The sequence below is a fragment of the Teleopsis dalmanni genome, chromosome X, assembly GCF_002237135.1.
Source record: "Teleopsis dalmanni isolate 2A chromosome X, ASM223713v2, whole genome shotgun sequence".
Taxonomy (NCBI): domain Eukaryota; kingdom Metazoa; phylum Arthropoda; class Insecta; order Diptera; family Diopsidae; genus Teleopsis; species Teleopsis dalmanni.
Genome location: NC_051848.1, coordinates 78694703 through 78712476, shown reverse-complemented (window position 1 = coordinate 78712476; position 17774 = coordinate 78694703). Strand labels below are relative to the sequence as shown.

Below are 17774 nucleotides of genomic sequence, written 5' to 3'. Positions count from 1 at the left end.
CTGGAACATCTGTATTTTCCAGGAACGCTGGCTTCAATCTTTCGATTGAAACGTTCAACTTTTTGTCGCCTACTCCAATTGTGAACACTCGTTCACTTATTTTGTTCAATACTTTGTGCGGTCCTGTATATGGTGGTTCTAGTGGTTTTCTGATGTGATCTGTCGCTATGATGTGCTGCTGGCGTTGGTCGCACTTCACGCAAATATTCACGAAATTTGTTTAGAAAATTTGATTGATTAGGGGGCGTTGACGAAGTTGATTGGGTATTATGTTCAAAGAGTTCTCCAGACAGACGGAGGTTGATACCATAAATCATCTCTGCAGCAGATGCTCCTATGTCTTCCTTCACTGATACTCGTAACCCTAAAAGAATTGATGGGAGTATTTGGAGCCATGTATGTTTCGGTCTTGCCATTAGTGCTGCTTTTAGCGTACGGTGGAACCTCTCTACCATGCCATTCGCTGCTGGATGATAAGGCGTAGTGCGGATTCGTTTGGTTCCTAACAGGTCAGTCAAAGCTCGGAACAGATCTGCTTCGAATTGTGTTCCCTGGTCTGTTGTTATTACTTTCGGTGCACCAAACCGGGATACCCAGGTTGCATAGAAATTTACGGCTACTGTATCTGCTAATGTAATTAAATCCAGATGGACATGGTCGAATCGCTGATCGGTTTTTGCAAATTCGTTTGGCTTCATTCTGTTGTGCCTATTGATTTTGGACTGCTGACAACCCTTACACTGTCGAACCCAAGTGTTTATGTCTTTGCGCATTGATGGCCACACGTATTTTGATGCAAGTTGTCGCGCTGTGGATCTGGAACCAGTATGTGCCAAAGAATGCACTAAGTTGAATACCTCTTTGCGTAAAGATTTGGGTATAAATGGTCTTAACTGGCCCGTGGTGACATCACAGTATGTCCCCAAGTTCGATTGCAACTGCAATTTCTTCAGTTGTAATTTCGTGCCTGTGGACAACAATTGTTTTAGTTCTTCATCATCTTCCTGCAAGTTTCTGGCATGGCTATCGAGTTGATCCGCGAGAGTGTGTTTGCTACTATGTTGTCTTCACCTGACACATGCACGATCTCGGTCGTGAATTCTGCTATGTAACTCAGATGGCGCAATTGACGAGGAGATACCTTATTGGCTTTCTGCTGAAAAGCGAACGTCAACGGCTTATGGTCAGTGCGGATGACAAAATGACGCCCTTCAAGCAAATGACGAAAATGTTTTATGGATGCGTAAACTGCTAGGAGTTCTCTGTCATATGTACTGTAATTTACTTCTGCCGATTTAAGCTTGGCGGAGAAGAACGCTACTGGCTTCCACTGGTCATTGACTCGCTGCTCCAGAACTGATCCTATTGCGGTGCTGGAAGCATCGGTTGAAAGACGAAGAGGTGCTGTTGGTGATAAGAATACTAGCTGAGTTAATGTTGATATGCCTGCCTTACAGTTTTCAAATGATGTGTTTAGATCTGCTGTCCAGACTATTTCTGTTTTATCTCTCTTCTTGGATTTTCTCAGTAGGCTGCTTAGGGGTGCTTGTAGCTGTGCCGCTCGAGGAATGTACTTTCGATAATAATTGACAACTCCAAGAAATTGACGAATTTCATGTATTGTCTTGGGTCGGACATAATTTTGAATGGCTTCTACACGCTCTGCTGGGGGATTCATGCCACTTGCTGACAAATGATAACCCAAGAACTGCAACTCATCAACACCGAACTCGCATTTAGCAATATTAACACCAAGATGTGCTTCCTGTAGTTTATTTAGCACAATTTCTACGTGTTTTTCATGTTCTTCCATGTTTCGAGAAAAAACCAATATGTCGTCGAGATAGCAGAAAACGAAAGAAATATTTCTGAATAAAGAATCCATATGTCTTTGAAATGTTTGTGTCGCGTTTTTGAGACCAAATGGCATAACAACGAATTCGAACATGCCTAGTGGAGTGCTTACTGCAGTTTTACAGATGTCTTCTGAGGCCATTGGTATATTATAATACGCTTTGTTGATATCGATTTTCGAAAATTTACAGGCGCCAAAAAGTCTCTCAGAAATTTGATCCAGGAACGGTATTGGGTATTTGTCTGGTTTAGTATGTGCATTTAGTCTGCGGAAATCTCCACACGCTCTCCAACCGCCGGTTTTCTTTTTCACTAGATGAACGGGACTGGACCATTGACTATCAGATGGTCGCACTATTCCTTGTTCAAGCAATGTGCTGAATTCGTTCTTTATAGCTGTTAATTTCTCACCTGCATAACGCCTCGGCTTCTCGGCTATCGGTTGACAATTCGTTTCTATACGGTGATTAACCTGCGAGTTTTTCGGAAGGCGATACGAGTTGGGATTAGCTAGGTCAATGTATTTATTGATTATTGTGAAGAGATTGCTATTTTTGTGCAGCGTTGAGATCGAGTGTGTGGTGACTTTTTTGATTGCCCCAATCACATTTAACGTTGTTAGCGGATCAATTAGCTTTTTTCTCTTTATGTCTAGTATGAGACCAAATCTGGATAAAAAATCTGCTCCTATGATCGGTGATTTTACGTCGGCTATAATGAAACTCCAACAAAATTCACGGCGAAGACCTAGGTCAACTTTCAACCTTTTTACTCCAAATGTATTTATTGTTGTGTTGTTCACTGCATATAATCTGACGTCTTTACTTGTAATCGGATTTGGTTTACTATTGATGAGAGTAACTGGCACAACTGAGACAACTGAACCTGTGTCGACTAAGAAGTTCAATTTGTTTAGTTTGTCAAAGACGTGAAGACGGGTCTCGATCGTGCAGCAGGGAGGTTCATTATCGCATGCCGCACTTGTTTGCGATAACGTTTTTAGTTTTCCGCTGTTGGTGTTGAGCTGTGATTTTCAGCTGCCTTGCTGAATTCACATGGTGGAGTGCATTTAAACGCCCTGGACCCAAATCGTGTATGGTAACTGCATACTTTGTTTCTCATATTGCTCTGCTTGCGATCTCTTTTTTCGTGACGACGGTCCGTACTTCTATCACGACTGCTCGGTTTTAACTGCATCGTTAACTCACCCAAGCTGCTTATAATTTGCTGTACTGCTGTCTCTAATGCAAGTACTCGCGCTTCTAACGGCGATGACGATTGATTAAAATGAGTACCAGTTGTTGCAGCCATAACGAACTGCGGTGTTGGTAAATTGTCCATTATCCTGTCAGCTAATTCTGCCATGCTTTCCAAACTGCCGGCGTTACATGCAGACAAAATACATCTAACGTTGCTGGGCAAGCGTTGTGCCCACAGAGTTGAAAGGGCATCTTCAGAAATGTTTGTACCCGCTAAATTGCGCATGTCACGCAGTAATTGAGACGGTCGCTTGTCTGATAGCTCTAAGTTTGTAAGCAATTTGATGAGTTGTTTTTGCTTTGACTCACCAAAGCGTCGGATCAATTCTTCTTTTAATGTTGCGTATTTGTCGGAAACTGGAGGCTTCTTTGCGATGTCTGCTACCTGGCCAAGTGTATTTGCGTCAAGTGCCGTGATGACTGTGTAGTATTTGGAGACATCTGATGTTATTCTATTGACATGCAGTAACCCATCGATTTGCGTGAACCATAATTCGGGATCAGAGTGAAGGAAAGGTGGTAATTTGACCACGCCCATCGCTTCTACACTCTGACCTTGTTCGGCTTGACTGGGTGCTGATGCAGCTGCCAAATTGGGGCTGTTTATTTCCTGATTGGCTTCTGTCATGCTCATATTAGTCGCCAACAATTCCGATGAAAAAATTATGTGCGCAAAATTTTTTGGTTTTTGTTTTTTTTTTATCTCTTTAATTATTTAGTCGTGAAAACGACTTATTCGTTTTTGCTTTCTGTATAATTTTATTTTATTACCTTGTTCGGTGTCACCAATTGTGGTATTATTGTTCCACTATAACTCCTTGGTTGCTGACGGCTCGAATGCAAAAGAGAGCGATGCTTACCAGCGTTCTGCTTTTATACGTTTTCTGCTTGTCAAGTCACAACGTTGCCATCGTGCTTTTTGTGTTTTGATAATTATCTGTGGTTGCCAAATCCGCCACATATGTAACATGCTCCCCTTATTTTTGGTTTTTTTTTTGTTATTTTAATTATCGATTAAGTATTTTTAAATGTCTCAAGTACTTTTATTTCTAGGTCTAGGTCTTAATATTCCTGCATATCTATTAGTTTCAACATTCATTTCATTTTGTTCATTATTATTTTCATTCAAAATAATTTGTTGCTGTAATTCATTTCTATTCAATAAATTTTCATGTAAATTTTCATTTTGCGATAATACATTATTTTCATTAAACGTTTCATTTGTTAAATCTACAACAGAATTTTGTAGTGGTCCAACTGTTATATTTGAATCATTTAAATTTGACAAATCAGAATTATACGAATTTGATATGAACTCATTACTGACGAATTGGTTTTCACCTGTTCCTGATCGTATCTGATCCATATGTCGTTTTATGATTCTTTGATTGGGTAAGACACAATAAAACGATCGTGGGCCAATTTTTTCTTTAATTGTTGCTGGAGTCCACGATTTTTTATTAGTATTGGTGTAATCACGAACAAAAACGTTTTGTCCTTTCTTGAAATCTACTGACCTTTGTAATTAGAAATATATTTTTCTTACTTTTCAATAATCTTATCATAAATTAAGGGTGGTTTAATAAAATCAAATCGTGTTCTTATGGATCTACCCAGTAATATTTGAGCCGGACTTTCTTCCGTCGTGCAATGTTTGGTATTACGATAGTCCATGAGAAAACGATTAAGTACGATATCAAGATTTTCATTTTTATTCGAATTCAAATTAGCTTAAATTGATTTTTTAGCGTTTTAACAAAATTTTCCGCCTATCCATTGGTCGATGGTTAACCTGGAGCAGTTAAAATGTATTTGATTTTTAAAGTTTTGAGTTTTTAAAAATTTCAGATACAAATTGTCTGCCATTGTCGCTGACAAGAGTATGTGGAATTCCAAAACGGCAAAAAATTTCTCTTAGTTTGGAAATGACAAAATTGGAGGTTATTTTTATGGTTTTAAACACTTCAACCCACTTAGAGTAAGAATCAACGATAACAAAAAAATGAAAATTTTTAACCGGACCAGCAAAATCAATATGCAGTCTTTGCCAAACAGCGTTTGTTGGTCTCCAGGGAATTAGTGAACTTTTTTCAGGACTAGGCAACAGTTTTTGGCAAGAAATACATGCTTTTATTAGTTCTTCTATTTCTGAATCTAATTTTGGCCACCAAACAAACGTTCGAGCCAATGCTTTGGTTTTAACTATCCCTAAATGAGATTCATGAAGCAAATTAAGGATAACTTTTCTAAGTTTTTGAGGTATAACAACTCGATATTAGTGCTGTTCACATTATTCGAAGTTTTTAAAAAACCGAAGTTCTTCGATTATTCGAATATTCGCATTTCAACGAAGTCTTCGAAGTTTTTTTCGCAACGCACTACTGAGGTGAACTGGTTTCAACAGCTGCCGTAAACGAACTGTCTGACAGATCGCGCTCATTTTTGGCATAGTAATTAAGGACAGTGCTGCCAAACTACATAAACTTAAAATATCGAAAAATATACAGCGCGCGAATTTTAAATGAGAACTTCCGAAAACCTTTCGGTCACAATGTAGTCTGCGGAAATCTCCACACGCTCTCAAACCGCCGGTTTTCTTTTTCACTAGATGAACGGGACTGGACCATTGACTATCAGATGGTCGCACTACTCCTTCTTCAAGCAATGTGCTGAATTCGTTCTTTATAGCTGTTAATTTCTCACCTGCATAACGCCTCGGCTTCTCGGCTATCGGTTGACAATTCGTTTCCATACGGTGATTAACCTGCGAGTTTTTCGGAAGGCGATACGAGTTGGGATTAGCTAGGTCAATGTATTTATTGATTATTGTGAAGAGATTGCTATTTTTGTGCAGCGTTGAGATCGAGTGTGTGGTGACTTTTTTGATTGCCCCAATCACATTTAACGTTGTTAGCGGATCAATTAGCTTTTTTCTCTTTATGTCTAGTATGAGACCAAATCTGGATAAAAAATCTGCTCCTATGATCGGTGATTTTACGTCGGCTATAATGAAACTCCAACAAAATTCACGGCGAAGACCTAGGTCAACTTTCAACCTTTTTACTCCAAATGTATTTATTGTTGTGTTGTTCACTGCATATAATCTGACGTCTTTACTTGTAATCGGATTTGGTTTACTATTGATGAGAGTAACTGGCACAACTGAGACAACTGAACCTGTGTCGACTAAGAAGTTCAATTTGTTTAGTTTGTCAAAGACGTGAAGACGGGTCTCGATCGTGCAGCAGGGAGGTTCATTATCGCATGCCGCACTTGTTTGCGATAACGTTTTTAGTTTTCCGCTGTTGGTGTTGAGCTGTGATTTTCAGCTGCCTTGCTGAATTCACATGGTGGAGTGCATTTAAACGCCCTGGACCCAAATCGTGTATGGTAACTGCATACTTTGTTTCTCATATTGCTCTGCTTGCGATCTCTTTTTTCGTGACGACGGTCCGTACTTCTATCACGACTGCTCGGTTTTAACTGCATCGTTAACTCACCCAAGCTGCTTATAATTTGCTGTACTGCTGTCTCTAATGCAAGTACTCGCGCTTCTAACGGCGATGACGATTGATTAAAATGAGTACCAGTTGTTGCAGCCATAACGAACTGTGGTGTTGGTAAATTGTCCATGATCCTGTCAGCTAATTCTGCCATGCTTTCCAAACTGCCAGCGTTGCATGCAGACAAAATGCATCTAACGTTGCTGGGCAAGCGTTGTGCCCACAGAGTTGAAAGTGCATCTTCAGAAATGTTTGTACCCGCTAGATTGCGCATGTCACGCAGTAATTGAGACGGTCGCTTGTCTGATAGCTCTAAGTTTGTAAGCAATTTGATGAGTTGTTTTTGCTTTGACTCACCAAAGCGTCGGATCAATTCTTCTTTTAATGTTGCGTATTTGTCGGAAACTGGAGGCTTCTTTGCGATGTCTGCTACCTGGCCAAGTGTATTTGCGTCAAGTGCCGTGATGACTGTGTAGTATTTGGAGACATCTGATGTTATTCTATTGACATGCAGTAACCCATCGATTTGCGTGAACCATAATTCGGGATCAGAGTGAAGGAAAGGTGGTAATTTGACCACGCCCATCGCTTCTACACTCTGACCTTGTTCGGCTTGACTGGGTGCTGATGCAGCTGCCAAATTGGGGCTGTTTATTTCCTGATTGGCTTCTGTCATGCTCATATTAGTCGCCAACAATTCCGATGAAAAAATTATGTGCGCAAAATTTTTTGGTTTTTGTTTTTTTTTTATCTCTTTAATTATTTAGTCGTGAAAACGACTTATTCGTTTTTGCTTTCTGTATAATTTTATTTTATTACCTTGTTCGGTGTCACCAATTGTGGTATTATTGTTCCACTATAACTCCTTGGTTGCTGACGGCTCGAATGCAAAAGAGAGCGATGCTTACCAGCGTTCTGCTTTTATACGTTTTCTGCTTGTCAAGTCACAACGTTGCCATCGTGCTTTTTGTGTTTTGATAATTATCTGTGGTTGCCAAATCCGCCACATATGTAACATGCTCCCCTTATTTTTGGTTTTTTTTTTGTTATTTTAATTATCGATTAAGTATTTTTAAATGTCTCAAGTACTTTTATTTCTAGGTCTAGGTCTTAATATTCCTGCATATCTATTAGTTTCAACATTCATTTCATTTTGTTCATTATTATTTTCATTCAAAATAATTTGTTGCTGTAATTCATTTCTATTCAATAAATTTTCATGTAAATTTTCATTTTGCGATAATACATTATTTTCATTAAACGTTTCATTTGTTAAATCTACAACAGAATTTTGTAGTGGTCCAACTGTTATATTTGAATCATTTAAATTTGACAAATCAGAATTATACGAATTTGATATGAACTCATTACTGACGAATTGGTTTTCACCTGTTCCTGATCGTATCTGATCCATATGTCGTTTTATGATTCTTTGATTGGGTAAGACACAATAAAACGATCGTGGGCCAATTTTTTCTTTAATTGTTGCTGGAGTCCACGATTTTTTATTAGTATTGGTGTAATCACGAACAAAAACGTTTTGTCCTTTCTTGAAATCTACTGACCTTTGTAATTAGAAATATATTTTTCTTACTTTTCAATAATCTTATCATAAATTAAGGGTGGTTTAATAAAATCAAATCGTGTTCTTATGGATCTACCCAGTAATATTTGAGCCGGACTTTCTTCCGTCGTGCAATGTTTGGTATTACGATAGTCCATGAGAAAACGATTAAGTACGATATCAAGATTTTCATTTTTATTCGAATTCAAATTAGCTTAAATTGATTTTTTAGCGTTTTAACAAAATTTTCCGCCTATCCATTGGTCGATGGTTAACCTGGAGCAGTTAAAATGTATTTGATTTTTAAAGTTTTGAGTTTTTAAAAATTTCAGATACAAATTGTCTGCCATTGTCGCTGACAAGAGTATGTGGAATTCCAAAACGGCAAAAAATTTCTCTTAGTTTGGAAATGACAAAATTGGAGGTTATTTTTATGGTTTTAAACACTTCAACCCACTTAGAGTAAGAATCAACGATAACAAAAAAATGAAAATTTTTAACCGGACCAGCAAAATCAATATGCAGTCTTTGCCAAACAGCGTTTGTTGGTCTCCAGGGAATTAGTGAACTTTTTTCAGGACTAGGCAACAGTTTTTGGCAAGAAATACATGCTTTTATTAGTTCTTCTATTTCTGAATCTAATTTTGGCCACCAAACAAACGTTCGAGCCAATGCTTTGGTTTTAACTATCCCTAAATGAGATTCATGAAGCAAATTAAGGATAACTTTTCTAAGTTTTTGAGGTATAACAACTCGATATTAGTGCTGTTCACATTATTCGAAGTTTTTAAAAAACCGAAGTTCTTCGATTATTCGAATATTCGCATTTCAACGAAGTCTTCGAAGTTTTTTTCGCAACGCACTACTGAGGTGAACTGGTTTCAACAGCTGCCGTAAACGAACTGTCTGACAGATCGCGCTCATTTTTGGCATAGTAATTAAGGACAGTGCTGCCAAACTACATAAACTTAAAATATCGAAAAATATACAGCGCGCGAATTTTAAATGAGAACTTCCGAAAACCTTTCGGTCACAATGTAGTCTGCGGAAATCTCCACACGCTCTCAAACCGCCGGTTTTCTTTTTCACTAGATGAACGGGACTGGACCATTGACTATCAGATGGTCGCACTACTCCTTCTTCAAGCAATGTGCTGAATTCGTTCTTTATAGCTGTTAATTTCTCACCTGCATAACGCCTCGGCTTCTCGGCTATCGGTTGACAATTCGTTTCCATACGGTGATTAACCTGCGAGTTTTTCGGAAGGCGATACGAGTTGGGATTAGCTAGGTCAATGTATTTATTGATTATTGTGAAGAGATTGCTATTTTTGTGCAGCGTTGAGATCGAGTGTGTGGTGACTTTTTTGATTGCCCCAATCACATTTAACGTTGTTAGCGGATCAATTAGCTTTTTTCTCTTTATGTCTAGTATGAGACCAAATCTGGATAAAAAATCTGCTCCTATGATCGGTGATTTTACGTCGGCTATAATGAAACTCCAACAAAATTCACGGCGAAGACCTAGGTCAACTTTCAACCTTTTTACTCCAAATGTATTTATTGTTGTGTTGTTCACTGCATATAATCTGACGTCTTTACTTGTAATCGGATTTGGTTTACTATTGATGAGAGTAACTGGCACAACTGAGACAACTGAACCTGTGTCGACTAAGAAGTTCAATTTGTTTAGTTTGTCAAAGACGTGAAGACGGGTCTCGATCGTGCAGCAGGGAGGTTCATTATCGCATGCCGCACTTGTTTGCGATAACGTTTTTAGTTTTCCGCTGTTGGTGTTGAGCTGTGATTTTCAGCTGCCTTGCTGAATTCACATGGTGGAGTGCATTTAAACGCCCTGGACCCAAATCGTGTATGGTAACTGCATACTTTGTTTCTCATATTGCTCTGCTTGCGATCTCTTTTTTCGTGACGACGGTCCGTACTTCTATCACGACTGCTCGGTTTTAACTGCATCGTTAACTCACCCAAGCTGCTTATAATTTGCTGTACTGCTGTCTCTAATGCAAGTACTCGCGCTTCTAACGGCGATGACGATTGATTAAAATGAGTACCAGTTGTTGCAGCCATAACGAACTGCGGTGTTGGTAAATTGTCCATTATCCTGTCAGCTAATTCTGCCATGCTTTCCAAACTGCCGGCGTTACATGCAGACAAAATACATCTAACGTTGCTGGGCAAGCGTTGTGCCCACAGAGTTGAAAGGGCATCTTCAGAAATGTTTGTACCCGCTAAATTGCGCATGTCACGCAGTAATTGAGACGGTCGCTTGTCTGATAGCTCTAAGTTTGTAAGCAATTTGATGAGTTGTTTTTGCTTTGACTCACCAAAGCGTCGGATCAATTCTTCTTTTAATGTTGCGTATTTGTCGGAAACTGGAGGCTTCTTTGCGATGTCTGCTACCTGGCCAAGTGTATTTGCGTCAAGTGCCGTGATGACTGTGTAGTATTTGGAGACATCTGATGTTATTCTATTGACATGCAGTAACCCATCGATTTGCGTGAACCATAATTCGGGATCAGAGTGAAGGAAAGGTGGTAATTTGACCACGCCCATCGCTTCTACACTCTGACCTTGTTCGGCTTGACTGGGTGCTGATGCAGCTGCCAAATTGGGGCTGTTTATTTCCTGATTGGCTTCTGTCATGCTCATATTAGTCGCCAACAATTCCGATGAAAAAATTATGTGCGCAAAATTTTTTGGTTTTTGTTTTTTTTTTATCTCTTTAATTATTTAGTCGTGAAAACGACTTATTCGTTTTTGCTTTCTGTATAATTTTATTTTATTACCTTGTTCGGTGTCACCAATTGTGGTATTATTGTTCCACTATAACTCCTTGGTTGCTGACGGCTCGAATGCAAAAGAGAGCGATGCTTACCAGCGTTCTGCTTTTATACGATTTCTGCTTGTCAAGTCACAACGTTGCCATCGTGCTTTTTGTGTTTTGATAATTATCTGTGGTTGCCAAATCCGCCACATATGTAACATGCTCCCCTTATTTTTGGTTTTTTTTTTGTTATTTTAATTATCGATTAAGTATTTTTAAATGTCTCAAGTACTTTTATTTCTAGGTCTAGGTCTTAATATTCCTGCATATCTATTAGTTTCAACATTCATTTCATTTTGTTCATTATTATTTTCATTCAAAATAATTTGTTGCTGTAATTCATTTCTATTCAATAAATTTTCATGTAAATTTTCATTTTGCGATAATACATTATTTTCATTAAACGTTTCATTTGTTAAATCTACAACAGAATTTTGTAGTGGTCCAACTGTTATATTTGAATCATTTAAATTTGACAAATCAGAATTATACGAATTTGATATGAACTCATTACTGACGAATTGGTTTTCACCTGTTCCTGATCGTATCTGATCCATATGTCGTTTTATGATTCTTTGATTGGGTAAGACACAATAAAACGATCGTGGGCCAATTTTTTCTTTAATTGTTGCTGGAGTCCACGATTTTTTATTAGTATTGGTGTAATCACGAACAAAAACGTTTTGTCCTTTCTTGAAATCTACTGACCTTTGTAATTAGAAATATATTTTTCTTACTTTTCAATAATCTTATCATAAATTAAGGGTGGTTTAATAAAATCAAATCGTGTTCTTATGGATCTACCCAGTAATATTTGAGCCGGACTTTCTTCCGTCGTGCAATGTTTGGTATTACGATAGTCCATGAGAAAACGATTAAGTACGATATCAAGATTTTCATTTTTATTCGAATTCAAATTAGCTTAAATTGATTTTTTAGCGTTTTAACAAAATTTTCCGCCTATCCATTGGTCGATGGTTAACCTGGAGCAGTTAAAATGTATTTGATTTTTAAAGTTTTGAGTTTTTAAAAATTTCAGATACAAATTGTCTGCCATTGTCGCTGACAAGAGTATGTGGAATTCCAAAACGGCAAAAAATTTCTCTTAGTTTGGAAATGACAAAATTGGAGGTTATTTTTATGGTTTTAAACACTTCAACCCACTTAGAGTAAGAATCAACGATAACAAAAAAATGAAAATTTTTAACCGGACCAGCAAAATCAATATGCAGTCTTTGCCAAACAGCGTTTGTTGGTCTCCAGGGAATTAGTGAACTTTTTTCAGGACTAGGCAACAGTTTTTGGCAAGAAATACATGCTTTTATTAGTTCTTCTATTTCTGAATCTAATTTTGGCCACCAAACAAACGTTCGAGCCAATGCTTTGGTTTTAACTATCCCTAAATGAGATTCATGAAGCAAATTAAGGATAACTTTTCTAAGTTTTTGAGGTATAACAACTCGATATTAGTGCTGTTCACATTATTCGAAGTTTTTAAAAAACCGAAGTTCTTCGATTATTCGAATATTCGCATTTCAACGAAGTCTTCGAAGTTGGAAAAAACTTCGAAGTTTTCGTGAATTTTTGTTCTCGAAGTCTTCGAAGTTTAAGTGCAGTGAAAAACTTCGAAGACTTCGTAAGCAAAAGGTGAAGTGAGAGCGCAAAATGCAAACAAACGTGCATCACACAAATTATTTGAGGGATGAAAGCATTTGCTTTGTTTGTACGGTTTTATGTTTTTTTTTGTTATTCTATGCAGAAAATTAAAAACATGTTTTTTTGTTTCATTTTATTACATAAAATTTATTTTATTATTAAACTAGGTGACCCCGCGAACTTCGTACCGCGTAACAGTCAATAAATGTTATATTAAATTATAGGTAAACTAAATTTAGAAATTTATTAACGTAATAAAATGAATACAAAAAATTTATTGTATTCAATAGTTTATTAGGATATTGATATATAATTAATTATTTTAATGGTCTGTCAGCAAGAACCTATGGGTTGCACTCCGGTTGACACTCTTCAATAAAGAACCTTGTGATATACGATATTTTTTGTTTTTTTATCAGGCGCAAGAACAAATAAAGCAGATGGTTTGCCTACACGTGAACATGCCACGTACAATTGACCATGTGAAAAACATGCATTTTCTAGATTCAGATCACAAACACTAAAGGATTGGCCTTGTGATTTATTTATAGTCATAGCGAATGCAAGCCGAATAGGAAATTGAATTCGTTTAAACTCAAAGGGCATATCGATTGAGATCATTCGAATCCTCGGAATGAGAACTTCATCACTTTTGAATTTTCCTTTGAGTATCATTGCGTGAATCACATTGGCCATCAGTTTTGTTATCACTAATCGCGTTCCATTGCATAGTTTTGGTTGGTTTAGATTTCGAAGCATAATGACTACCGAACCAATCTTTAATTGTAAATTGTGCGATGGTAAGCCAGGCATATCCAAGGAGTTCAAAAATTCAGTTGGATAGTTGGTAGCTTCTTCTTCGTTTATTATACAGTCAATAGATTTGAATGTATGCAGAGTACCAACGATTTGATTTTGAATTACAAAGTTTAAGTCATTCACATCTTTGTTCTTAGCTGCTAAAATTGCTCGCTCACTCAACCATTTTCAGTTTTTATGATTATCAATGATGTTTGGAAATACTTCATTGATGAGTTCGTCTTTTGATGAGACGAAATTGCAAAAATTTGAAGGAAATGCTATTAATCCGCTCGATTCTTCAACAGCCACACGGCCATTACCGATTAACAGCAATTGCTTGGAGAACTCTTCAGCCGGTGTATCGTTGACCAATGCAACTCTCATGTTTGTTACCAGCTGAAGTTTCTTTACATAGCGCCAAAGATTTGATGATTTAAGGCAAGCATTTGTTTCGTCGGCAGCAGTCGATTTTGGAATGACTGGGAGTGTTTGGCGAAAATCGCCAGACAGTAAAATCATTGCGCCTCCAAAACATCTCCAGTCATTGCGAAGATCTTTCAATGTTCTGTCAAGTGCTTCTAATGCGCGTTTGTGCGCCATTGTGCATTCGTCCCAGATGATGATTTTAGATGCTACTAAAACTTTAGCCATTGCAGAATGCTTCACAATATTACATATCGGTTGCTCGGTAGTTTGAAGGTTTAACGGCAATTTTAACGCTGAATGATTCACACGGCATCCTTCTAACAATGTAGCCGCTATTCCAGAAGAAGCAACTGCTACCGCAATGTCGGATCTCGCACGAACAGTGGCCAAAATTAATGACATGAGGAATGTTTTACCAGTTCCACCGGGGGCGTCCATGAAAAAAAGCCACCATTTTCTTCATCAATCGCTTTCATTAATGTTAAACTTCCTTCTGTTGCGGATTCAATAGAGGTACATTAGTTTGAACTGATTGGTCTAATTCATGTTGATCATATTCACGTTCATTTTCTTCATCAATCGCTTTCATTAATGTTAAACTTCCTTCTGTTGCGGATTCAATAGAGGTACATTAGTTTGAACTGATTGGTCTAATTCATGTTGATCATATTCACGTTCACGTTCCAATTCTCTATTAAATGCGTTATTTATTCCACGCATTGCTAATCTGACTAACAAACTACCGCAGGTATGGTAACATATGTCTTCGATCAGAGCAAAGCCTGATTATGCATTCCATCATTCACCTTAAGATTGGGATTTCTTGAACTGACACGAATTCTATGTAAAATGTCTTCTGACATGTTATCCTTATATTTGTTCCACAGGTCACGTGAATTCGATGGTATATTGATAACAATATTTATTTATTATATTTGAATTTATTATATTTGAAATTTGAAATATTTGAAAAAAAAATTTAAAAAGAAATCAATATCACTCAAACTGTCGAATTGTCAACAGTTTAAAACAGCATTTACAAAATTATTATTTTTGCTAAAATTAGTGGATTTTTCCAATATTTTATAATGTATTCTTTTATTCGGAGCGGAGACGATTCTAACAAATCAAAGATAATTAAAATCGGTTCAGCCGTTCTTGAGTTATGAGTGGTGTAACTAACACAACTTTCTTTTATGTATATAGATATGTACTATAACATATATTATTATTAAATATGTTATTATTAAATATTATTTATATTAAATAAAAAATTTGCATTTTAAATAACTTATATTTATTATTTATATTTAAAAAATCTTATTTGACAAAATTTTTAATATAATATAAAATACATGAAAATTTGATGAAATTAATATATTGTTTTTGTTATTTTATTTGTAATGGAAATTTAAATAACGTACAAACTCGCTTTATATATTTCTTAAAACTAAATATTAATTCAAATATTCATTTCTTTTATACAATTTTGCTTATACACTAATTTAATTTTATTTAGATACTTCCTTATTATATTATGTATTTCTTTTCCTTGAATAAAGGATTTAAAACTTTTCTATAAACAGTAAAATAACTGTAACTACAACAAAAAAATCAAAATTTTATAATGCAAAAATAAATTTGCGGTTACCTGCGTGATCATTACAGCTCATACAGGTCAAATAATGAGCAAAACTGATTTTTTTATATCTAATTTTCAAGGTTTTAATTTGTGATTTTCTTTTTTAAAGGAAAATGAAAATTTTTATAAACAGCACTAGTTTCTACTGTCGTATGCTTGTTTATATTTAGGCTTTTGTACGACTTGTTAAAAACTTCTTTATGAGCACTGATTTTATTTATGATCTGTTGCCACTCCATCTACCAGTAGGTGATGATGATTACAGGCAATTGATCAAAGATGGATAGGTTAAAGCTATTTAGCTTTTATTGAAATTTTTTTTTTTAAATAAAAGTTGGATTTTGTTTACACTTCCAGTAAACAAATATTATACACTATCTAAATTTTGAGCAACTGATGTTGCTCTCCTGTATTTGTTCTTAAATGATTTTTTATCTAATTGATATAATTTAATTGCCATTTGAGACAATAATATTATTATTTTCACTATAAGATACCAAGTAATGTCCCCCTTGTTATCTAATATTTCTTATAATATGAATTTCACGATATTGGCTTGAGGCCTGTCGAACTTAGCTTTGAGACACATAATTTTTTATATCCGATATCTAATGGAAATAACCTGAACTAACATGGGCAAATAATAAATAATTATAATAAAATTAATAATAATAATAATTTCTTTTTATAGTATTTACAAAATACGATATAAAATCAAGTAAATAAATTAATCATAAGTAAATTTAACATTTTTGTTTAATCAGATCTTCTATAAAAATTATTGTGTCTTTGGTTTTTTCTGTAAATTGTTGAATTCTTAAGTTCTTAATTTTATTGAATTTAAAGTAGTCACGCTTGATGAACAAATTTATATATGATAATTGAGAAATGTGACCATCGGTTGTGTAGGCCTCGGTTTAATTTCAGTACAAAGTTTACAGTAGAAAGCTGATGATTCTTTATATGGAGTCGTCAAAATTGATTTTAAAACTTTAGTTTTTGGTTCTTTCATCTGAAAATTCCTGTTACAAGTTTTTGTTGTTGGTTCTTCTTTCGGATAAGTTTTTGCTGTTGTTACATCGATTGGCACTTCAGTAGTTTCACATGAAGATTGAAAACATAGTGCAATACATGTATACAATTTTTTGTTTTTATTTTGGTTTTATTTATTTTTTATTATTAAAATATATATTTTTTTTTATATATTATAGAATTTTTGTTTTGTTAGTAAAAAAAAAATATACTTGCATATTATTATTGTTTGAGGTTAAGTTTTTATTTCTTTAAATGAAACATTACTTTAATACATTTGAATTTTGTTTAATTATTTTTTTGTTTTTTTTTGTTTTTATGCTTAAAACATGTTATTATTTTTATACAATATTTTAGTCATAACACTATTTTAATAAACAAATTTATTTTCAGAATGATATAATATCCTTTAGTTGATTTTTTTTTTCTTTTTGGTTTTATTTTTATTTTTTTGTTTTCACGCAAGAACACATTTTAGCAGTTTTTCAATTGTATGGATTTGTTACTACATACACTTTTATATCGATTTGTCTTAATTATTTAGAAAACAATAGCGCATTCAAGTGTTTTTTCATTGTTATTTACTTTATTAATGAAAGAAATTGAAGTTCACTTTCCAGTATTGTACAATAAATAAAATAAAGATTATTTTTAAATTTGGGACCCGAATCGATGATGCGATGTTCGATGATGCCATCTTTATTGGTTAAGTGCATACAATTTTATTTTTATGACACAATTTCACAAGTTTTGTTTTGTTTCACTAATATTATGTTATGCTTGACATAATAAGTTTTTAACTTAATATTATATTTAATCAAGTTCGAAATATGTAGAAAACTGTTATATTTCCGCTGCAACATTGGTGCACTTTAATTTTTATAGTTTTAGTATATATATAATATATATAAATATAATTATAAAAAAATAATTAATATTTCTAATCTGTTAAATTTTTATAAAATTAATCTTATATTTTTAATATCATTTTTTTTTTATTTTAAATTTTATTTTGATTTTTATTGAATCTTCTAAAAATCAACTTAGAACTAACAATAAATTTTCGGTGCTAATTGCTGTATTAAAATATTTGAAAAAAAGAAAAATAGATAATTAACTGTTCTTAGTCAAAGCTTCGTCCAATTTCGTTACCATGTCGGGCGTTATTCTTGAATAGCCGGGTTTATATAGTT

At 35.1% G+C, this 17774-nt stretch overlaps 2 protein-coding genes across 2 annotated transcripts; both read right to left on the bottom strand.

Moving 5' to 3' along the window:
- Positions 1-6404: 6404 nt before the first annotated feature.
- LOC119688586 lies at positions 6405-7298 on the bottom strand. The gene has a single exon (XM_038103259.1). It carries the CDS (start codon positions 7296-7298, stop codon positions 6405-6407), a length of 894 nt encoding a protein of 297 aa, XP_037959187.1.
- A 2657-nt stretch (positions 7299-9955) lies between these two features.
- On the bottom strand, positions 9956-10849 carry LOC119688585. The gene has a single exon (XM_038103258.1). It carries the CDS (start codon positions 10847-10849, stop codon positions 9956-9958), a length of 894 nt encoding a protein of 297 aa, XP_037959186.1.
- Positions 10850-17774: the final 6925 nt, after the last annotated feature.